This window comes from Trichosurus vulpecula, chromosome 2 (genome assembly GCF_011100635.1).
Source record: "Trichosurus vulpecula isolate mTriVul1 chromosome 2, mTriVul1.pri, whole genome shotgun sequence".
NCBI lineage: Eukaryota > Metazoa > Chordata > Mammalia > Diprotodontia > Phalangeridae > Trichosurus > Trichosurus vulpecula.
The window spans coordinates 69,638,859-69,663,397 of NC_050574.1; the positions used below are offsets into that span (position 1 = coordinate 69,638,859).

At 40.2% G+C, this 24,539-nt stretch overlaps 1 protein-coding gene across 6 annotated transcripts in view; it reads left to right on the forward strand.

The window, feature by feature from the left end:
- The window catches only part of SCMH1 (Scm polycomb group protein homolog 1), a 120,397-nt gene that overhangs the window by 20,882 nt on the left and 74,976 nt on the right, over positions 1–24,539 (forward strand). For all 6 annotated transcript variants that reach the window (XM_036747106.1, XM_036747111.1, XM_036747110.1 and 3 more), the window contains 3 exons: positions 15,773–15,843; positions 17,046–17,280; positions 24,262–24,350. In XM_036747106.1, the coding sequence (XP_036603001.1) occupies positions 15,773–15,843; positions 17,046–17,280; positions 24,262–24,350 (395 nt within the window). The remainder of the gene's footprint in view (positions 1–15,772; positions 15,844–17,045; positions 17,281–24,261; positions 24,351–24,539) is intronic.

Consider the following 24,539-nt stretch of genomic DNA (forward strand, 5'->3'; position numbering starts at 1 on the left):
CATACACATATGTATACACATATGCACTCATGCACATATTTGTAAGACCGTACCATACTTAATTTCCACTTGTCATCTGTTTCTCTGAAGGTGGACAGCATTTTCCTTCATAAGTCTAAGTCTTCCCATGTTTTTCTAAATCAACCAGTTCATCACCCAGTCACATCCAGTCTGAGAGATTGCCTGTGAAAGTTTTTCCCCCAATTTTCTGCATTCCTTCTATTCTTGGCTGCATAGGTTCTATTTATACAAAAAAAACTTTAACTTAAATAATCGAAATTATCCATTGTATACTTCAACAATGCACTCACCTTATAATATAGTTTAAGGTCTAATACTGCTGAATCTCCTTCCTTTACATCTTTTTCACCTGTTTTCTTTGAAGTTCCTGACCTTTTGTTCTTCCATATGCATTTTATTATTGTTTTTTCTAACTCAGTAAGATAAATATTTTTAGTAATTTAATTGGGATGACATTGAATAAATAGATTAGTTAGGTAAAATTGTCATTTTTCTATTATATTGGCTTTACCTACCCATGAACAATAAATTTTACTTGAGTTACTTAGATCTGACTTTATTTGTAAAAAAAAGGGTTTTATATATTCATATGGTTCCTGTGTCTGTTTTGGCAAGTATGCTCTCAGTTATTTTATACTATCTAGTTAAATGGTCTAAAACAATATTAAATAATCTGATACATATTATACTTTCCCTATTTTTTCCTCTTTTGATTAAATCTATTTTGGCTTTAACTTTGTCTGAGATCATGATTACTACCCCTGCTTTTTTTCTAGTAAATTCTACCTTTATTTTATCTTTGTGTCTATCTCTCATCTTTATAGCATTTCTTCAAAGCAACATAATGTTGAATTCAAATTTTTAATCTGCAATTTTATGTGTAAATTCATCCCATTCACATTCTAAGCTATAATTACCTGTGTATTTTCATCCTTCCTATTTTTCTTCACTATCCTTCTCGACCTATTCTTATCCCTTCTCACTCTTCTGCTTTGCTTCGACTCGCTACCTTGCCCTCCGATTTACCGTTTACCTACCCACCCCTCCAAAAGTCCCTCCCTTATCCTCTCCCCCTGTCCTATTCCTTTACCCTCTTATTTCTTTCTGTATTTAGAAGACTTTTATACCATTCTGGATATGTATGTCATTCTTTGTTTAACCCATTCCCATCCTCCCCACTACTAGCTTCTTCTATATCAATTTTTCCTTTTTATATCTCATTTGTATGAGATAATTACTCCTTTTTATCTTTCCACACAGTTTTTTTTTAGAATCACCTCCATACACAGCTCAGCCCAAGTCTCTTTTTCAATCTACCCAAATAATGATGACAATCAGAAAAGCACTGATCATATTTTTACATATTAGATGTAAACAATTTAACCTCATTGAGTACCTTATAATTGGTCTTTAATGTTTACCTTATATTTCTTCTGGACGTTATATGTCAAATTTTTCCTTAAGTTCTGCTGTTTTTGTCACAAATACCTAAAAGTCTTTCAGTTCATTAAATGTGAATTTTTTTTCATTCAGGATTATAGTTAACTTTGCTGGTAAGTTACCCTTAGTCATAACCCCAGCTCTATTGCTCTACAAAATATAGTATTCCAAGACCTATGGTCCTTCAACATAGTAGCTACTAGGTCTTGTGCAATCCTTATTGTAGCTCCATGATATTTAAATTGTTTTTTTTTTCTTGTTGCTTCCAATATTTTCATCTTAACCTGGGAGCTTTGAAACTTGGCTATGATATTCCTGTAAGTGTTCCTCCTGGGATCTCTTTCAGGTGGTGATGGGTGGGTTTTCTCTATTTCTGCTTTGCCTTCTTGTTCTAGAACCTCAGGACAATTTTCCCTGATAATTTCTTGTAATATAAAGATTCTTTTTTATCATAATTTTCAGGTAGTCCAACAATTCTTAAATTATTTCTCCTCAATCTGTTATCCAGTTTTTCTGATGAGATGTTTCACATTCTTTTCTATTTTTTCCTCCTTTTGATTTTGTTTTATTATTTCATGGTATTTTAGAATGCCATTAGCTTCCTTTTGCCCAACTCTAGTTTTCAAGGAATTATTTTCTTTCTTAAGTTTTTGATTCTCTATTTCCAGTTGGTTGACTTTCTTTTCATAACTTTATTTTCTTGGATTGCTCTTATTTTTTCCTAATTTTTCCTTGATCTCTCTGATTTTAAAAGTTCTTTTTAAGTTCCTTCAAGAACTCTTTTTGTGCTTGGGATCATATGACATTTCTCATTGAAAAAGGAATGGCTTTTTTGCTCAATTATCTTCCTCTGAATATGAACCCAGGTCTTTTTTATCCCCATAGTAGCTATCTATGCTTGGGTTCTTTCTCCTTTGCTTACTCATTTTGTTTGTTTGTTTTATTTTGTTTTTAGCAGCTTTTAGTGTAGTCAAGTTATAGTCCCAAGATATGGGGAATGATGCCCCAAGTCTTAGGTCCTTCCTACTGTTATTTTCTGAGGTCTGTCCTGGGGCTCAACCTTGGGCTTTCCACTCCTAAGCCACATCTAGGTCCCCTAGCCACACTGTTCCACAAATGATCTTGCTCCCTGCTGTCCCTCAGGTGGCTGCAAACTACAGCTGTCCTCTCTCTGCCCTGGAACTGAAATCAGGGACTCTGCTCTCCTGCCAGTGCCCACAGCTAGCAGCTCTTGTTGCTGCACTCACTGGGTGTGTACTAGTTCCTTCTCGTCTGAGGCCAAAGCCTGGGATACATCTGGTCAGCACACCTGTGCTCAGTGTCCCTTGACAGTGGAAAGTCCTTCAATCTCCTACTCAGCTGTCAGACCCCCACACTGTCTGTGAGATAACAATTTCTAAGGCAGAGTCTGCCTCTCAACCTAGCTGCCCCAAAGGCTTGTTGTTGGAAGTGTTTGCACTTCATTCAGGCTGAACCTCTGTCCCTGGAGGTTGATTCTTTTCTGGGGTCTTCTCAAGTAGTCTTAGGAGAACAACTGCTTAACCCTAACTTTTGTTTGTTTCTGTTGCTCTACATTCCCTCTGAGGCGATGTTCTGTGTTTGAAGATTTGGAAAGCTGAAAATTTTCTGACCTACTCCTCCATCTTCCCAGAATCCTCTCTCTAGCTTTTGAAAGAATGCCAATGATACATTCAAGTACTGACATTTGCTCTCCAAAAGTGTTTTTAGCACCAAGAGTTTTACCTTCAGGTAATTCACAAAATAATTTCCTAAATTCCGAATTATAGAATACAATCAGAAACTATTCTCTCAATAAACTATAGTGTACCTCTGGGCTTAGCTGGATCCCCCTGCATCTGGAGGATTGGGTAGTGGGAGAGTCTTTGTGTCCTTGAGCAACACTGCTCCTTGGCAAAACATGGGCTATTTGGCAAGGCTTTTTGTCCCATGACTCGTTATAATAACACATCCTATACTCTTACTTTGCCTGTAGGGCTTTCTCCATATAGAGACCCAAAATTGCATGTTTGCTAGATACATGCTAGATACAAAATACATGTTTGCTAGAACTTGGATGTGGGTCTTACACTTGTTGTATATTCTTATGTCACTTTTATGACACCATTTACTATAGTTATGCTGAGACATCTGTTTGGGACTTACTGACCCTGTTTTGTGTTCAGAATTCTCTCTGGGTAGGGAAGTGATTTTTTTTTTAAACATGGATTTTGGCTTCTGACAGTAATAGTGTTGATTTGAAAAAGAGCCTATGAAATAAACTTACAAACAAACACAGCAGGTAACCCTTTAGAACACCTACCAATGATTCGAGAAGCATTGTATTATTAGTACCAAGAGTTGTATTTGTATCAGGGTTCAAATCTTGGTTTTGTTGCTTTCTTGTTATTCAACCTTGGTCGGGCAAGTCACTTAAGTTTTCTGGGCTTTAGTTTCCTCATCTGAAATGATGAGACTGGACTACCCCCAACCCATACACAGCTTACATCATAGGATCTAAGTCCTACAGTCGTATAAGAGAATTATCCAAAGTGGGTAGCAAGCAACTCACTTTGTCATGTGTTCCTTGGGAAAAGAGTAATATTCATTGTAATGGGCTCTGGCTGCTACTTTTGTAAATTTCTTGGACTGGAGATTTGCCTCTTTGACAAGAAAAGAAAGAGAATTGGTTATGTATTAGAAAGTTATTTTCTGTGCACCTTAATGTCATAACTTAATAGAATACTTTCTCAATTTCAGGAACTTCTTAATATATAAAAGACACAGACAGCTTTGTCCTGTAATGATCACAGTCTTCCTCCCCACCCCCAAAAAAAGTTTACAATCTTTACTAATTGATACAAAGAAAGAAGAATTGATAAACATTAAAGCTTCCATCCCTCCAAATTCTCCATTTTGTGTGCCTTTTCATCTAAGTTATAATTTGTGTATATGGACAATATTTTGCATTCTCCTTTTTCAATTAACATTATTTCAGAATTTCATTTTTAGGTATCAGCGTAATCAAGAGACTTTCAAGTTTAATAATTTGATAGTATCTATTATACCATTGTTTGTTTAGCCATTCCTTCATTGCTGAATTTGGATGCTTTTCCTATTGTAGAATGATATCTTTGTATTAGTTACTTCTTTCTTCCTTTGGAGTTATTTCAAAAGATACCAGAATTTAGACTTGGAAGGGACCTTAGAAATCCCCCTAGTCTCTTTGAGGCGTATTTACAAAAATTACTGAGGCAAAGGATCTGAACAGTTCTATAACTCTTGTTCCACAATGAATACATTGTTTGATCTAAAGTGACTAGAAGCATCAAATCATAGAATTTTGAACCTGGAGAATCTGTACCATCTTATTTTACTGAATAAAAAACTGAGGCCCCCCCCAAGGTCAAATGATTTACCAGAGGTCACAAAGCAAGTTAGTAGAAGGGCTAGGATTAGAATCCAGGCCTCTGCTCAACAGCCTATGTTCTTTATACCAAATCATGCTAAATAACAGATAAATGGGTACATTTTCCTTTTAATAAATTTTTAAATATTTTGTTTTATTATTTTTCCTCAGAGCAGATGCTTTCAAAGCCAACCAATCAAACCAACTTACCTCCCTCTTCTGATTCTCGATCACCTCTTTAGTGACTTCTGCTTTTGTTTGATCAATTAGTTCCCATCATCTTCTACCCATTTACTTTTTTCTCTTTTTTTCTTGGTGCTTAGAATGTGGAGAAGCCATCAGAAATAGAACTCAAGAGGAGTGGGCAATATTTAAAAATGTATTCAAGTACCAAGGAAGATATTTTATAACTTCTAGTCAGAGAGAAAAATCTCAGATGGGATTTCATTAAATCAAATAAAGAAGATATGGGATGCTGATCTTTCTTAGGGCTTTAGAAACTTGTGGTCATCTGTAGCCTATTGCTTTGAGCTGATTTATAAAAAGGTAAATGATCTTCATATTCCCCATCACCTCCTCATCCTCCCCCTCTCCTCTACCCTAGAGTTTCTTTTGGGATATGGACTAAAAGGATGAGGAGGCTTCCAATATCCTCATAGCTTTTCCTGTAAATGTTACTCTGTTATTAGCCCTGAACAGTGTACAAATGTTAGTGACTTTGCATGTCTCATCATCTTTTACTAGCTATAAAAATGCTTGTTAATCTATGGGATTTTCATTAAATTTCATAGGTACATGTTAGGTTATAATATCTACGTGAATTTCTGTTTTGGATCACTTAGACTATTTATACTAGGCATCAGTTTGTCCTCCATGGTCAGCCAGTCTTAGCAGTGACTTGGAAGATATGCCCTCCCATCTGTTTCTTTGGTCATACTTTCCTCTCTGTAGTCATTGGTGTACTAAATAGTCTGTCCACTCTTGTTCTGTCTTCATATATCAGAAAATCTCAGGGCTGAAAGAGGCTTCAAGGGTCATAACAGTTTTACTCATATTGATATGGTGCTTTTAAGATTCACAAAGTTTGTCTACTCTGACTTTGATGTAACATCCCTGACAAATATTCAGACATCCCCCAAATTGAAAATCTTTTATCATGAGGTACTTTTGAACTACACTGCTTATTCAGAGGCTTTTTCTGATATCAAGCCTAAACCTGCTTCAGGGCTTTACAAATATTACTTACTTATTTTCTGCAAAAAAAAAAAAAGAAAGAAATTTACATGTAATACGCATATAGTTGTAGAAAGGACTTTATCGCAACAGAACTGTTGGGAAATCATGGAGAGAATCATTGGAGGATATAGCTGGAAAACATTTTTACTAGTAAGACCACTGTCAGGAAAGCTTCTCTAGTTTGCAGTCTCCCTGTAGCACTAGCAGGAAAACATCTACTCTTTTCATTTCCCTTGGATGGCCTGAAGTCTCACAGGCTGTGTTTTGTTGTTCTTGACATGCAGAGGATAGTCAGAGAGAAGGTAGGGTCACGAAGTTTATTTGAGTTTGGGGCTGTGCAGGGTCCACATTCCCTTTGCATTAACACAGCTGAATGTGCCTGCTTTATTTTCCAGAGCAGTGATGACCACACTGAATAAAAATGCTTCATAACACAGGAAACTGAATTAAAACTCTAAATACAAATCATTACAATTTCTTTATAATTTATTGTAACCAGTTTTTCACACTTCCTCTCCAAATACACACACACACACACACATGCACACGCACACGCACACATGCACATGTTAATTCATTATTTTATGCATATTTTAACGGATCTGTGCTTTCATTGGTATAGGGAAGTCCTAGTTAAGAACTCTTTCTACTAATCCATCCCTGCATATCCAGTCTTAGGTGGGTGGGACACATAGGTAGTCAATTACTTTTTCAAGGTACCATAGCCAGTCTGTGTGAGAGGTGGGATTTGAACCCAGCTCTTTTCAACTCAAATCAGCCGCCTCTCCATTCTGCCAGGCTGCCTTAGGGTTGTGGCTGAGACATTAGAAATTGGAAGAGAGGAAACATAGTGTAGTGGGAAACTCACCAGGTGGCCAGAAAGCATGAGATTTAGTCTTGCTTCCAGCACTAACTGGCTTTGTGAGACCTTGGGCTAGTCCCTTAGCCTTTCTTACCCTTAATTACCCCATCCATTAATTGAGGGGATCAGACTAGAGGATCCCTAAGACAGCCTGCAACTCTCCCATTCTGTATTCTGTATGTAGACCCTCCTCACTCCGAGGTTCTGTTGTTCTATGCTTCATGCATATTGTGGAGTGAGGCCAGGGATGGATTAGCCTTTGATCCTATGGAAAAGCAAAGAGAGTGATTAATCTCAGGACATAGAGGAAAGGCAGCTAGCATCAGAGCTGGGATCTGAACCCAGGTCTCCTGACTTCAAGTCTAGACCCCTTTGTACTATGTCACATCAAATCATAGAATTATAGACTTGAATTGGAGATTGACTTTAGAGATAAATTTGGAGATCTAACCTATATATGAACAACATGAGCCTGTATCTCCAGCATGACATTCCTGACAAGTGGTAACCCGACTCCCACTTAAAGATCCCTATTAATGGGGAACTTAGTGCATCAGAAAACAGTCCCTGTCCATTGGGACAGTTAGTTTTTCTTCATATCAAACTGAATTCTCTTTCCCTATAACTTATACGCCTGTAGTACAGTGGAAAGAGTGCTAAACCTAGAGCCAAGAAACTTGGATTGGAATCTTGACTGACATTTAAGAGCTATACAACCATGGGCAGGTCACTCAACAGCCCTAAGCTTCATTCCTTCATCTAAAACATCACAGCACCACGTCAAGTGCTGCAATTGGGGTCGAAAAGAACCCCACATTTGCTGGCTCTGCGACCATGGGCAAGTCACTTAATCACCCTGAGCCTTAGTTTGTGGGCTCGTGGAGTTCATGGAATTGCACATTTTAAGGACAGATACATTATCAAGGAAATCAAAACTTCACCTCTTCCCTTCAAAACCTGGTTTTGACTGTTCCATTCTATAAATGGCAACATCAGCTTTCTAATTACCCTCATTTCTCTTTTTTTTATTTAATATTTTGTTTTCAGCCTTGATATCCACAAGATTTTGAATTACAAATTTTCTCCCCATTTCTACCCTCCCCCCCACTCCAAGATGGCATATATTCTGATTGCCCCATTCCCCAGTCAGCCTTCCCTTCTGTCACCCCACTCCCCCCATACCCTTTTCCCTTACTTTCTTGTAGGACAAGATAGATTTCCATGCCCCATTGCCTATATATCTTATTTCCCAGTTACATGAAAAAACAACTTTTTTTTGAACATCTGCTTTTAAAACTTTGAGTTCCAAATTCTCTCCCCTCTTCCCTCCCCACCCACCCTCCCTAAGAAGGCAAGCAATTCTACATAGGTATATTAGGAAGGCAGAATTTATGATTTCAAAGAGAATCTCATATGTGCCTAAAAGGTCTGGAACCGCAGGATATAAGGAATTCTCTAGGCAGAAGGCAGGAGAACTAAAGCATGTATTTACACTCCACAGTAACAATCCCACAAACCAGCATCCCCATTTTGATATTTTCATCAAAAGCTTCCAGGCCCAATAAGTCCGCCTCACAAGGGTAACCAGGAGGCCACAGAGAAGCGAGATGGTATAAGGCAAAATCGTATACATGCTTCCCCTCTACGGTAAGAAGATTACCCACTAGCCTCCAGTCAGCTCTGCTACCGGCAGCTCAGCTTTGGCTGTAGGCGTCTCTGGCTCCAACCGGAAAAGGAAAGGAGGATCTTCAAGCTGTCCTCTCCCCTCTTATAGAGTTTTTGACATCATCAAGCGCCTCCTGAACGACCAGGGCCGATTGGTTCTTGACTTGGCCCCTCCCCCAGCGTAGACCACGTTAACACACCCACAGCCAGCGCCACGACTCATCACACAGGAAGCTCTGGTCCTGCCCCGGAAGAGCAAGCCCCAGCGTCCAGGGAAGCTCAACGAGGCGAGCAGAGTCATTCAAAGAAAACTAAGTCCATTCTGGCTACAATAGGCCACACATGTATCATTGTGCAAAACCCTTCTACAATACTCATGTTGTGAAAAACTAACTATATTTTGCTCCCTCCTATCCCCCTTTATTCAGTTTTCTCCCTTGACCCTGTCCCTTTTCAAAAGTGTTTGCTTTTGATTACCTCCTCCCCCTATCTGCCCTCCCTTCTATCGTCCCCCCTTTTTATCCCCTTCCCCCTTCTTTCCTGTGGGGTAAGATACCCAATTGAGTGTGTATGGTATTCCCTCCTCAAGTCAAATCCATTGAGAGCAAGATTCACTCATTACCCCTCACCTGCCCCTTTTCCCCTCCAACAGAACTGCTTTTTCTTGCCACTTTTATGTGAGATAATTTGCCCCATTCTATCTTTCTCTTTCTCCCTCTCTCATCCTTTAATTTGATTTTGGTTTTTTAGATGTCATCCCTTCATATTCACCTCACCCTGTGCCCTCTGTGTGCATTTGTGTGTGTGTGTGTATGTATGTATGTATGTATGTATGTATGTATGTATGTATATTCCCTTCAGCTACCCTAATACTGAGGTCTCATGAATTACATGCATCATCTTTCCATGTAGGAATGTAAACAAAACAGTTCAACTTTAGTAAGTCCCTTATGATTTTTCTTTCTTGTCTACCTTTTCATGCTTCTCTTGATTTTTGTGTTTGAAAGTCAAATTTTCTATTCAGCTCTGGTCTTTTCACTGAGAAAGCTTGAAAATCCTCTATTTTATTGAAAGTCCATATTTTGCCTTGGAGCATGATACTCATGATACCCATTTTTGCTGGGTAGGTAATTCTTGGTTTTAATCCTAGCTCCATTGACCTCTGGAATATCCTATTCCAAGTCCTTCAGTCCCTTAATGTAGAAGCTGCTAGATCTTCTGTTATCCTGATTGTGTTTCCACAGTACTCAAATTGTTTCTTTCTGGCTGCTTGCAGTATTTTCTCCTTGATCTGGGAGCTCTGGAATTTGGCAACAATATTCCTAGGAGATTTCTTTTTGGGATCTTTTTCAGGGGGCGATTGGTGGATTCTTTCAATTTCCATTTTACCCTCTGGCTCTAGAATATCAGGGAAGTTTTCCTTGATAATTTCTTGAAAGATGATATCTAGGCTCTTTTTTTGATCATGGCTTTCAGGTAGTCCAATAATTTTAAAATTATCTCTCCTAGATCTATTATCCAGGTCAGTGGTTTTTCCAGTGAGATATTTCACATTGTATTCCTTTGGTTCTGTTTTATAATATCTTGATTTCTCATAAAGTCGCTAGCTTCCACTTACTCCAGTCTAATTTTTAAGGTAGTATTTTCTTCAGTGGTCTTTTGGACCTCCTTTTTCATTTGACTAATTCTGCCTTTCAAGGCATTCTTCTCCTCATTGGCTTTTTGGAGCTCTTTTGCCATTTGAGTTAGTCTATTTTTTAAGGTGTTATTTTCTTCAGTATTTTTTTTGGGTCTCCTCTAGCAAGTCATTGACTTGTTTTTCATTGTTTTCTCACATCACTCTCATTTCTCTTCCCAATTTTTCCTCTACTTCTCTTACTTGTTTTTCCAAATCCTTTTTGAGCTCTTCCATGGCCTTAGACCAATTCATATTTTTCTTGGAGGCTTTTGATGTAGGCTCTTTGACTTTGTTGACTTCTTCTGGCTGTATGTTTTGCTCTTCTTTGTCACCAAAAAAAGATTCCAAAGTCTGAGTCTGAATCTGAGACCATTTTTGCTGCCTGCTCATGTTCCCAGCCAACTACTTGACCCTTGAGTTTTTTGTTGGGGTACAACTGTTTGTAGAGTAGAGAGCACTTTGTCCCAAGCTTAAGGAGCTGCGCTGCTATTTTCAGAGATACTACTACACAGCAAGCTCTGCCACACTAGCGCTCCTTCTCCCTCAAGAACTGCCAACCAGGATTGCGGCCCAGATCCAGGCAGGGCAAAACAGGCTTTCCACTCCTGTTCTAATCCTCAGCTTAATTCCTCCCACCAGGTGGGCCTGGGGCTGGAAGCAACTGCCCTGTAGCTCTGGAAGCAGCCTCAGAGCCACACCACCTCTGTGGCCAACTGCGAACTCCTTTCACTCTGTCCCAGAAGCTTTTCCCACTAACCTTCTCTGTTGTCTTTGGCATTTGTGGGTTGAGAAGTCTGGTAATTGCCACAGCTCACTGATTCAGGGCGCTACGCCTATTCCGCGCAGCTCTCAGTCTGGTTGGTCTGGGCGTGGCCCACGCTGGGCTCTGCTCCCAGCACAGTGCAATAAACCCTTCCCAGCCACCATCCAGGCTGCCCTAGGCTGGAGCCCTGCTTCCCTTTGCTATTTTGTGGGTTCTGCAGCTCTAGAATTTGTTCAGAGCCATTTTTATAGGTGTTTGGAGGGACCTGAGGGGGAGCTTAAGCAAGTCCCTGCTTTCTAGCTGCCGTCTTGGCTCCGCCCCCAAACCCTCTCATTTCTTGGAGGAGAAACTGAGGCCCAAAATAGGTGAAATGACTTGCCCAAAGTTGCATGGGAAGTTAGAGCAGAACTGGAAGCTAGACTGAGGCCCTTTCTATCAGTAGTCACCTAACTGCTTGTTGTGCCTCCCTTGCAATTCCATCCACTGCTAGGTTAAAGTGTCTCATATTTAACTCTAGTGCACATAACGTATACATTATTTCTCTTCTCAGAAAGCCTTCAGTGACTTCCAGCTTAAATCCAGACTTCTGTCCTGTTATTCAAAATCCTCCACAATTCTGTTCTATCTAACTGTTTCTAATTCTAAAATCCAGCCAAACAGAATCACTCCTCATTACCAGAATGTTTCTCATGCCATCTCACCTTTGCCTATATGGAACCTCCCCCCGCCTTCCACTGATTCTTCCTCTTGAAATCCTACTTATCCTAAGACTCATTTCAAAAGTTCTTCCATGAAGCCTTTCTTGAGCTTCTTCTTACCCCTAGTCACATGATCTTTTCTTGCTGTGAATTCTTTGTCATTCTTATATGCACTTATCTTCCATTTTATATTACAGTTTCTTATATGTTTTTAATGGCCTACTTGCTGTTCTTCATATATAACACTCCTTATCCCTGTATCAGTAATTAAGGTGGGACTTTTTTACTGTCCCCCCCCCCCAGCTACTAGTGCCCTCTCACAAAACTACCTTGTGTTTTTATCTTTTACATATATTCCTTATATACTAATATGTTTATGTTGTTTTGTTTGTATTCCCAGCACTTAGCATAGTATCTGGCACTTAAATACTTACCAATTGATTGCTGGTTGGTATTTAAATCATTACAACCTGAACTTTCTTTTTTCCTCTGCTAGTTTGCCAACAAGAGGACCAATTAGATGCAGTAATTTAGGTCATACTCCCATAATGAAGGTGTATAAGAATAGAAGAGACACTTAACTCATGGTTTTACAGAAGAGGAAACTTTGGCCTAGAGAGGGGAAGGGATTTGACCATTTAGTAAAATGGCAGACCTGGAATCAAACATAGGTCTTCTGGTTGCTTGCTCTCCTGCATCCCTTAAATAAGTCTATAGACATTCTATAATTCTCAGTTCTCTGTTTTTTGTACATGATTTCCATTTGGAGACATCACCATTGTGGTTTCAACATTTTGACAAGGGTCTTCAGTCTTTTGACTAGATTAATGGCGGACATTTCAGACTTTTGGAGGGCATGGGATGGGAATAAAACTCCCACTGGAGTAGTCCTGTGCAATAAAAAGTTTTCCCATAATATCCCCAGATGGAAAAAAGATAAGCTTTTACTTATTCAGCATTGATATAAAATAGGCAGGCATGTATTGCTAGTCCAATTTTTCCCTGGTGTTGATACCATCATTCTTCACCCTTTCCATCAGATAACATGTTTTATAGGTATCAAGTGGTATTTGATTTTTTGTTAGTGAATTAACTCTGGTTATTGAAAAATAGAAGAGAGTTTTGTTAAGTAGTAAGCTCTCTGTCACTAGAAGTGTTCAGACAGAAACTGAATGACTCTCTGTTAGAGATAACTGTAGTGAGATGACAACCTGTTGGGGAATGTTATAGAGGGAATTCTTGTAAGTCAGGTATGGATTGGACTAGATGATCCTTTCAGCTTCCTTTTAACTTCCTTTTAACTCTGAGATTCCATTCTTGCCTTGATTGAGGGCATTGAACAAGATGACCTTTAAAGAATCTTCTGAATCTCAAATTTTTAATACCAGGAAGTTTATATCAGTACTTTGGGTTCATGCATTTAGGTTTTTGTTAAAGTTCTTACTTTGTCCAAAACCCAATTTCTTGTTTGTGGCTCAACTTTTCTAGATTCTGGATCAATGCTAATTCATATGACTGTTTCTCAATACATTTAGTGAACATTCTTTATATTTCAGATTTCACTGCCTCTGCTGAAGATGATGATATTTTGCTTACATGGGATAAAGAGAAACCATCCTTTTTTCATAGAAATTCCTTTTTAGAGTGCTTTCACATATATTATTTAGATGTGAGCTCTTTGAGGGCAGGACACACATCTCCTTCACTTTTTGTGTCCCATTTTGCCTAATAGAATAGAATAGGAATAGAATAGAAATAGAAATATGTAGTGCTGGGCACAGAGTAGGTGCTTAAAAAATTCTTATTAAGAAAATGAATGTTAAAAAATGAACGTTAACCTCATTTAGGTATTTTTGCTAATGATAGGGGGTCAAGTCTTGGATAGTGGATCTGAATCCCAGTTCTGATACTTCCTGAGTGGTTTCATGCAACTCACCTTATTTACCTGTCTGAGCCTCAGTTTCCTTATCTGTAGAGTAGAAATAATAATGCTTGTACTATCTATGGAATTGGGAATTATTATTAGATTATTTAAGAAAAATAAAAATGAGGATATGATACAGTTTTTCTAACCTACACAGTGTCCGTGGATGGTCTTGAAAAGGGAGCAGCAGGTTTTCCTCTCAGATGGTAATGGAGAACCCCAAGGAGTTGGAAGGTCTGAGGTTTCTGGACCATCTCTGTCATCACATGGCAATTGATTAAAGCCATCGAAGTGTAGAGTAGCAAACTGTAACTGACTCTAATTATTGTGGCACCCCTGCTGCTTCCATAATTACTTGAAAACCAGAGTCTCTTGGGTGCTGTTCATCAGGACACAAGCTAATACAAGCAATTACCCGAGTCTGAGCTAGCCAGCCCTCCAGAGTCACAGTCTGGTCAGTTCACAGACACACTCTCCACCAAATCCCTCATTTGTAAGGATTAGCCTCTTTGGGGGGAAATCACATTTTTTTTTATTGTTTTCGCCTGCCTTTCAGTGACAGCAGATAGTGATAAAATGTATTCAGTCCTTACCCTAGGGCCCCCTCAGCTGGGAACTGCCTCTGTCTTAAATCCAATCAGCTCTTTAAATCCTTGTCTTGAGGACATATCCACCTCATTTACCCTGTAGGCTAACTGTCTAGTACAGATGATTAATTGGTGACCAGTTCATGAAATGGTTCAGGACTTACTGTGTGATTCCTATCCAGATCCATTTGGCTTGGTTGAAAATAGTGGGAAAGGGACCAGTGTTAAAGGCAAAGCTATAAAGTCAATAGTGTATAAAGTCTTGGCATCATTTTTGGAATGATTTAGATTGCATCATTCAGTGACTCATTTTTATTCCTAGCATCTAATGCTTTTGCTTGGCCCAAAGGGGGCTTCTGTGCCAATCAAGCTACAAAAGAAACTTCAGAAGATGATGCTTTACCACAGTGTTGATTTAGTTTGTGAGGGGTACCCCAAACCTATTTCTGCCTCCTCTGGAAATTTCCTCATTCATCCTGGGGTCACCTCTCAGTGGGTATTTGGAGATGACTCGAACTTGGAAGTAAAAAACTCAGTGAATTCTTCCATTCCAGTGAGGAAGAAATTTGTTTTTGTCTGATTTTATCTCTGACACCATTGTTCTTGAACTCCAGTGTCATCACTAACACTTCAGGTTACATCTAGGACTGATCTTAAACTTGGGGCTATGAACAACTTCAGCAAGACCAAAGACACCCAGACAAACTCTCCTGGGGCTAGCACTTTATACCTAATTCACTGTATAGTTTTCAGTCCTTGTCATTTTAGGCATCAGGATTATAGAACTCCAAGTGCTATAGGCTTCTGACAGGGAAAGAAAAAGAGCAGTTCAGAGACTGGGGACAAAGAGAACATCATGTTTGTTCTACCTCCTCCAGACTTTCCAAGCTACCACTCCCCTTCCTTTGGGTCTTTCCATCCTGTGCCTTCATAAAGCTTCTTTTACTTCAGTCCAGACTTGCCATTGTACCATCTCACTGCCACACTTCTCATCTAAATTGGGAGTGGCATTACTAGTAGTGTATGAGCTTTTGAATGCTTAGACAATGATCAGTGCATTTACACTACTTGAGTCACTCAGAGTAGATAGGTCTCATCTCTTCTCTTTTATCCAAACTGTGCTGGCTGAGAAACTTGTCTGAATACTAGTGCATCTGGTCCTTATATTTGGGCCTTTTTGGAGACAACTTGGAATACTCCAGTGATCCCATAGCTACACCAAGAAAGCCATTGCCTTAGAATGGTACCCTCTGGCCAATAGGTCCCATCTTGCTTTGGGTGCAGAAGTTTCATTTTCCAATTCCTTGGCTGGATGTTGTCTAAGCAAAGTAATATGGTTCCTGTGACAGGAAATGAAAGCAGCCTCTGTGCAGAAGGTCGAGCATTAAGTCTAAATCAGTTCCAGCTCTCCCTGGATCCCAAGTCCCTGACAAGAACTTAAGGATTTTTTTTAGAGAGTTAAGTGTGCTTGAAATGTCTGTTTCCTCTGCAGGTCACTTCACCTGGGACAAATACCTAAAAGAAACATGTTCCATCCCAGCGCCTGCCCATTGCTTCAAGCAGGTAATCAATTGCACGGTGTGATCATTGGGTAAACAGAGGATAGGACTCTGTCACTTTAGACTTCTTAAAAGAAGACCAGAAGACAAACTAATCTTAGTAGGAAAATATATTGAGGTGGACAATGATAGTTACCTGAGTCACAGCAGTAGACATTCCCCACAGCCACTCAGACAGCAGTCCTGTCCCAAGGGGTGGTCCCACTATCCTCTGTAGACCCTCAGAGATAGTTTCCTTTGTCATTAGGCAGAGGCACTAATTCGGTCTTTCCCCTTTAGTTGGGATAAATTGGACCACATTCTGCAATCTTAGATGTGGCTAATAAAGGAAGAACAACATCACTTCCCCTTTACACACCATCTACTTCACTCTCAGTTTTGAGTTAAGAAGTTGACACTCAAGGGTTTGCAGGCCATGGGGTCATTCTTAGGTCTTTGAAGAGGTCATCAGAGCCATTGACACTTAACATGCCCCACAGTAACATCAGTCTTCCATCAGTTATAAAGATGATGTTGGCCATGTCCTGGGGAGGGGATAAGAGGTGACAGGGTGGGTGATGGTGGAATGATGCTCCGTGGAGGAGTAAAAGCCCTTTCCTCAGTGTGGAGCCTGCCTCTTCTCTCCTATTGCCATCATTGAGCTTTGACATAAGTTTATTTTATTCAGACCACAATTTTGTATTTAAAAGACCAAAAAACAGATCAATATTTAAGTTGATTTCAGATGGGAAAAACTAAGAGCCTCTGAAAATTAATTTATAATTGGGAAGATAGCAAACTAAATCTCCAGAGGAGGTTAGGGGCAGTGTTGGAGATTAATGTGCTGGTTCCAGGAAGTATTATAAGAATGTGTGGGGTGGGTAGTATGGGTGTAACAGATACATTTGGGTTTGCTAAGCCAGATGAGAATCCATCAGTCCACCATGACCTTTCTTTCTTTGTCTCTTGATAAAAGGCAGTATTTGATGCCTTGGGGGACAGGAATACCTTCCCTGATCTCATCTACCATTATCCCTTTCCCAGGAAATTCCACTTTGATAATGATACAAAATGGAGTGGGAACTCAGGGCCACTTCTTCTTAATGCTGCATGTGATCAACTCAAATCTCAGGCTAGGTGATTTCAAGGAATCAGACTTTCCGCATTTCCTAAGGTGAATACTTTACAATGTCAATCTACATTATCCCTTTGATTTGTTCTACTCAGTCCTACACTCCCCCAAGCAACGAGTTCAAGATCAGCATGAAGTTGGAAGCTCAGGACCCAAGAAACACCACCTCCACCTGCATTGCCACAGTGGTTGGGCTGACGGGGGCTCGACTCCGACTTCGCCTGGATGGCAGTGACAATAAGAATGACTTCTGGAGACTAGTTGACTCAGCTGAAATCCAGCCCATTGGTAACTGTGAGAAGAATGGAGGGATGCTTCAGCCTCCCCTGGGTGAGTAACCAGGTCTCAGCCTCTCCTGGGCAGGTTATCAGGCTACCAGAAGTACTAAAGCCCAGTGTCTTGCATCTTTGAGTATAACTAAAGGTCAGACAAGCCCACACTTCTGGGCCTAATGTAACAGGAAGGGCCCTCACTCCTTTGGAGCTGCCCAGGAAAAAGAATGTAGTCTTCCTGGAGAGTCTCATTCCTTGTATCTCCCAAGACACCTATGGGATGTGCATGGGACTAAAGGCTTTATCTTTCTAAGGAAAACCCCCTCCTTTTCAGTCTGCAGCTCCTTGTTGAAGGGTTTATAATTCTGAACTAATGACTTTTTTCTCCATCTCTCATATGCTATTTTGGTCTGCCTGTTGAATCAATGAATACTCCTTCTAATAGAGGAAAAATTTCTGGAGAGGACCTCAGTAAACCATCCATGGTCCTGAATGAAAGTCTGCCAGCCCAGGAGGGGCTTAGCACATAGGAGGCATTCAGTAAATTAATTTGAGCTCATAATTCTATGACATTCCTATCATTTTTCCAGGAGATCTGAAAGCTCCCAGGGACCCTTCAATAAGAAAGGGATGCCAGATACGGTGGCATAGGCCTGTGATCCCTTTTACTGGGGAGGCTGAGGCTGGTGTATTGCTTAAGCTCAGCAGTGAGCTAAAGCCAACTGGGTGTCTGCACTAAGTCTGGCAACAAATATGGTGAACCCCCAAGAGCAAAGGGCTACCAGGCTGCCTTAGGAGGGGTGAACAGGCCTGGATTGGAATTGGACCAGTTCAAAGCTCACAGACTGACTAGGAATGGGATCAGGGCCATGAATGGCCACTGTACTTCTAACCTGAATGAAATAGACCCAATCTTTAAAAACACCAAAGTGCAATAGAGGTGGGAACACTGGATAATTGGCCCTCTCTGATACATGAGCAGGACCTAATTGCTTTTGATATTTTGTATTTTCTCCTCTTAGTTCTCAACCCTGGTTTTGTGACACCCCAAGATATCTGATTATGTTAGGGTTGCTTGTGAAATTTTTCCACAAAATCTTATAATCAACCTCAACTCACTTTATTTTTATTTTATTTTATTTTGCTTTTGGGCAGGGCAATTGGGGTTAAATGATTTGCCCAAGGGCACACAGCTGGTACGTGTCAAGTGTCTGAGGCGGGATTTGAACTCAGGTCCTCTGACTCCAGGGCCGGTGCTCTACTGTAGCTGCCCCTACTCACTTTATTTTTGAAACATATTTTGTTGATATCTTCTTTTATCATCCTTTTAATTTCTGAGTATATCCTTTCCCTCTCCCCTGCCCAATGAACATCTCTTATAACAAAGAATAAAAAGGAAGGAAGGAAATAAGCATCTATTAAATGTCTACTTTGTGCCAGGCACTGTGCTAAACGCTTTACAAATATTATCTTATTTGATCCTAAAACAACTCTGGGAGGTAGATACTACTGTCACTCTCATCTTACAGTGAGGGAAAGAGGCAGACAGAAGTTAAGTGACTTGCCTAGCATCACATAGCTGGTTAAGTGTCTAAAGTCAGATATGAGCTCAGGTCTCTCTCATTCCAGGCCCAGGGCTCCTTCCACAATTCTACCTAGCTGTCTCTAAGAGAGAGGAAAATAATCAATTTAGCAAAACTAAAACTATATCAACCACAGGCGACTGTATGTACAATATTCTATACCCATCATCTTCCACTTATGCAAATAAGGGTGGGAGCTATATTTTTTCAACTCTTCTCAGAGTCCATACTTGGTCATATTATTTATACATTTAGTTTCTTTTTTTGTTCTAATTACATTGTTATAGTGTTTGTATATGTTATTTTCCTTGTTCTGCTTACTTCAGTTTGTATCTGTTTAAGTAAGACAGCCTATGCTTCTCTGATTTCTTTATAGTCATCATTTTTATGATATAGTAATATATTCCATTATATCTAGGTCTTGATTAGAGGGAACAACAAATCCTATGAAATGATCTGATTACTTGGACTCAAACTACATGCTTCCATTGGGCTGAAACTATATTTTATATATAATTGTAATGTCAAATAGTGTGAATTTGAGTAATTCAATCAATTCACAGTGTTTGTAATTTGCACTAACTGGGACCTAGCTGTATATCCATGGACCACAGTTTATTTTAACTATAACCCATTTGAGCAGCATCTATTTTGCCAAACTCTGTCTCTCTCTCTGTCTCTCTCTCTCTCTCTGTCTGTCTCTCTCTCTCTCTCTCTCTCTCTCTCTCTCTCTCTCTCTCTCTCTCTCTGTGTGTGTGTGTGTGTGTGTGTGTCTCTCTCTCTCTTTCTCTTTCTGTAGCAGGAACAGGAGTGTTACAAAATCAAGCAGTGACAGTATGTCATAATTTCAAAGACATTTGATTAAGAATTGCTATAACAAGGGCCTTGGAAAACATAGGTTAATTGCACATGGCAATTCCCTTGCACAAATGCTATTCTAATACCTACCACTTGAGGGCACCAAGGATGGTAAAATGACAGCCCTAACCTATGATTTGAGGGCACTAGGTCACTATCCATTTCATGGAAATGGATTGCAGAGTACCTGGAAGTTCCTTAAAGGTGGTAGGTTAAAGGGTGGAAAGAAGTCAGACAGAAAGCCTTTCCTCTCTAAGTTTGGGCATGATGAAATTTGAGGAGAGCCCCGTGGCTCTCACATGCAGATCTAGTATTGTTTAATCAGCCTTTTTTAAAGTCATCCTCCTTTCACCAGAGATTCTTGTTTAATGGTCAGAGAGGTGATTGCCCTGACTCGATTCAACTTCTCATGCCAATATATGACTCCTGAGCTCTCTAAGAAACAAGAGCAAGGTGGGAGATGGAATCTGCTAATTGGATTGAACACATTGTGTAGTCTGCATCTGGTATTGTGTCTTCCTATTGCCTACTTATTACTTCTGAAGTTAGGTTAAAAAGTTCATGGTCCAGAACAGAGGTTCTTAACCTTTTTTGTGTCATGGACCCCTTCAGGGCAGCTAGGTGGCACAGCAAATAGAATGCTAGATTGGAGTCAGGAAGACCTGTTTTCAAATTCTGTATGAAGTAAGTATGTAAGATTACAAAGGCAATTTATTATATTGATATATGTTAAAATGTTTTTTAAAAATAAGTTCATGTACCAAAAGTTAAGAACCTCTCAGGTAGAACCTGGGTGTCTGAACTCATCTATACTGCTAGAATATAAGGATTGTCATACCAGGTCAGGCACCTTGCCTCTACAGTCCAGAACTCTCTTACCAACAATGGGCCCAAGAAATGTTCCATGGAAGTGCCTAGTTATCTTCTCTGATATCAATCTTGAAAATTAGGTATATTTCCCCTTAGTAATCTTATGGGTCTTATTCATGAAATTGTTTAACTTTTTTTGAATGCATTTATTCTCTGTCCTTACTAACTCTGGCAGCAGTGGGTTCTATAAATATTATTATCCACTATGTCAAATAGGATATCTTCTTATTTCTAAGTTTACCTTGTTCCTATTTCAAAAGAGGTTCCCTTATCTTAGTATGTTGGGATTTGAACCTCATTCATCTTATTTATGCCATTCTTGATTTTATAGAATCAGATCATGTCCCTCCTTGACCTTTACTGTGGAAGACTGAAGAATGCTCACATCTTTTTCATAGCCTTTTCCCTCCCTTAGTTCTCTGTGGTATACTTTCTAGGATGTTGCTTGTGGCTGGTGTTGGCTGCAACCTCTTTCTATTCTTATATCTTCATCTATCTGCTTCTTGAAAATAGACACAGATGAAAGTCTCCCCTTGTCCCACATACGTATAATTTTTAATACTTTTTTCAGGTGGATTGTGTGAACCATATGAAGTCTCTCTTCATGGACAAAATTTAAGGAACAGCCATTTGACTTATCTCCAAGTTATTGTGATGTTCATGAAGACCCTGGTGGCAGAAGAATACTAGTTATGCTCTTGTAATTCTGTTTCAGTGAAAAAGGCTACCCTCTGGTCATCCCTGACTTCCATCCCAGCAACTCTTACTTCTAGTTTGTTCTTAGAAATATGGAAATAAGGCAGAGAAACAGTGACACTTCAGGAGAGCTGTGAGGGCACTTGGTGTCTTCTTTACCTGGAAGCAATGGGGCCACAAAGCTTGGATCCTTCCATCCTCACACCAGGTTCTCAGACATAGTACAGACCTAAATTCCAAGAGGATTTTTTATGGTCATAGGTAAGAGGGATAGGAGTGTCTACAGCTGCTGCCATCAGTGTTTAAAAAAAAAGAAATCATTTTGAGAAATTGGCTAAGCACAGAGAGCCATGGCTCAGACTCAGTAGGATCAGTGACAGAAGGGGAAAGCTGTCACTTTAGTTATTGTCATACTCTGCTATAAAAGGGTTGCAGAAACAGAAAGAGGTCAGCTTTAAAGGTTGGGTTGATTATCCCCAGTTGAGGGAAAACTGGTTATAACAGCCGAAAACCTTCATTTTAGGATCCCTTCTCTCACTTGAAAGAAAATGGCTTGAGACGTTACTTTTGTTCCTGAACTTCTTGAAATCTGACCTCCTAAAATCTAGGTTTTGACCATCTGAGTATGTCTAGTGTTTTCTTTGCTTGGTTCTCATGGACTCTAAAACAACACAGTCACTTTTACCCAAGGTTTCTGCCATTTCTACTTTATCAGCTAGTTTCTCGTTAGTATCACAATGATGCCCAAGGTAGCAATTCTTCCATCATTTTCTACTGAGAAAATCCAGGTGTTCTTTGATTCTGAATTGCCTGACCAAACACTGGTACCTCTTTTCAGCTAGAACTAAATATATTTGAAACTCTGTGGGCCCAGGTGGCCACTGTTTAACAGTTAATCCCACTACGGGAAAGAGAAATGCAGGAAAAACCAAGACCTTTTCTTCTCTCTAATCAAACACTACAGATGAAGTCCAAGGGCACCAGTCCCAAGAGTGAAAGAGACCCAGAGGATTTGGTCTGGGTTGACTCCTAAGGTGAACCAAGATGAGTCAGTGAAGGAGTAAGAAAGAACTATGAAAAAGCAGGCCTGGCTCCATGTACATTTGAATGTATGTTAGTGTTGACTAACATCAGAGGCTTCTTGTTAGGGTCTTGACCAGCAAGTTGCCCTATCTCAGTACGCAATGATGAGGCGGGAGCAATGATGGTTATAACTCCGATTTATTGGCAGACATTATCCAGTTTTATAGGGTTTTGCACTACATAAGCAGAAGCAGGTATTCAAGGGGTAAGGGGATGAGAGCATGGGAAGATCGATATCTGGTGGGAAGAATCTGGATTGTTGTAAACTATGTTTCCTACAAGCGCATGGGAAAAACTAGGGCTGTGGTAAGGTGATTTCCAAAGGAGTATGGGAACAGGAGGGGAGTGCTATTCTACAGTGACAGGGAAGGCTGGGAACAGGAGGGGAGTGCTGTTCTACAGCGTCTAAAGAGGCCTGGGAAGGCTCGGGCAGGATACAAACTGATTGTCAGAACTGTATGAGCTATGTGAGGCACGGGGCAGGATGCCCTTGTAAAGTATCAAAGAAGTTCCCATTAATTAAAGCATGTTTGTGTTACGCACTGGTTCAAGAGCATTAGGTAGTGGCCAGCTGTGTTCCTCCTACTGGGCTTGTGAGTCCTTGGCGGATGGACTCTGCCTGCATGAGAAAGGATGGCTATCAGAGCAAGAGGGGGGTGCTGTTAAGGGGGGCTGTTAGGGATGGAAGTCTTTCCTCCGGGCGCCTACCGTTCCAACTCCTACTAGGCCTGTCTGGTATTACCCAGGGAGCAGGCCAAGCGCTAGGGTCCGAGCAGCCCCGGGGTCAGCACTAACTCCCTACAGCTTCTAAAGTTTTCTTATAAATATAACTTTCCCATGTTTGTTATTTTTATCCCTATCTCTGTAATTACTAGCAGTAAAAAACCAGAAATGGGGCTATCTATTTACTTAGGGATGGGATGGGAGAGGGAAAAGCTGGAAGCCTGTTTTCCATTCTGCAATAGGTGTGAGATAAAGAAAACCCAAGTGAATGAATCATAGACAAATAAGCAGGTAGCCCAAGCCCCAAGCCCTGAGGGAGAAAAAAAAGTAGGTTATAGATACCAGGAAATCTCTCTGGAGATCAAGAAATATGATTCGGGGTTTAAGACAAACAGAAAACTGCCATACCTTTCCCTCCTTAATTCTTCTCCATCTCCACCCCCCACCTTGATCTAATTATATTTATTACTAACTTCAGTTCAGAGTGCCTGTTCTTAAAGCTCTTCCCTTCCTGCAGTTCTATTTGTACTTGTCTCTAGTCTTCAGCGGCTTTGGTCCAATTAATCTACCGAGGTTGATAAGGATAAGGGGAAGATTTGGGAAACTCTTGGGAAGTGCCAGGAATGAGGGAGGGAGGAGAGAATTCTGTCTAGAAGGACTATGATAAAAAGAAAATCACCTTACTTCAATGATTCAATCAAGTTCTGCCACCCTATGACCATGTGCAAATCATATAACCCCTCAGGGCCCCAGTTTCCTCACTGGTAAAAGGAAGCCCCCTTCAGCTCTTTTATTATTATTTGATTCTGAGTTTCCTGAACAAATACTGAACACCAGAAAAGGCCCTTACAGAGCCAGACTTAGGTCATTTGTACTAAGGTAAATGAAAGAGAAATTCATGTTGGGGTAGATACATTGGTTTTTGCAGCCATTTGGCACCAGCTAAATGATTTGAATATTATCTTTCTCAGGGTACCGTCCAGTTTGGCACTACTTGATATCCGTGTACAACCTCTCTGGGATTTTGTGAGAAAAAAATTCCAAGATTTGAATGGGAATGGTAAAATGGAGTAGCAACTGGTTGGTTAGACTCATGAGCTTGAAAATAGAATCGGTGGCCTAGAAATATAATGATACTTGTCATGACTAGTGAGACTCACTGGAAAGGATATGATAACATCACACTCTCTGACGTACTTCTACCATTTCCTATTCTGTTGCTTCAGGATTTCGACTGAATGCTTCCTCCTGGCCTATGTTCCTCTTGAAGACGCTAAATGGAGCAGAGATGGCTCCTGTCCGGATTTTCCACAAGGTATGGTGACCTTCAGAGAACCCTGGCCTTTGGCTATCTTTGGGTGGATGCCTGCAATACCCTCAGACTCTCAAGATCTGAGGCATGTATCCTATACAGTATGTATACAGCCTCACAATACTTCTTGGGCTAGTGGCAACTTTTTTCATAGGGTGGTACCAAACTTCTAATGGGAAGAACACTAGGCTG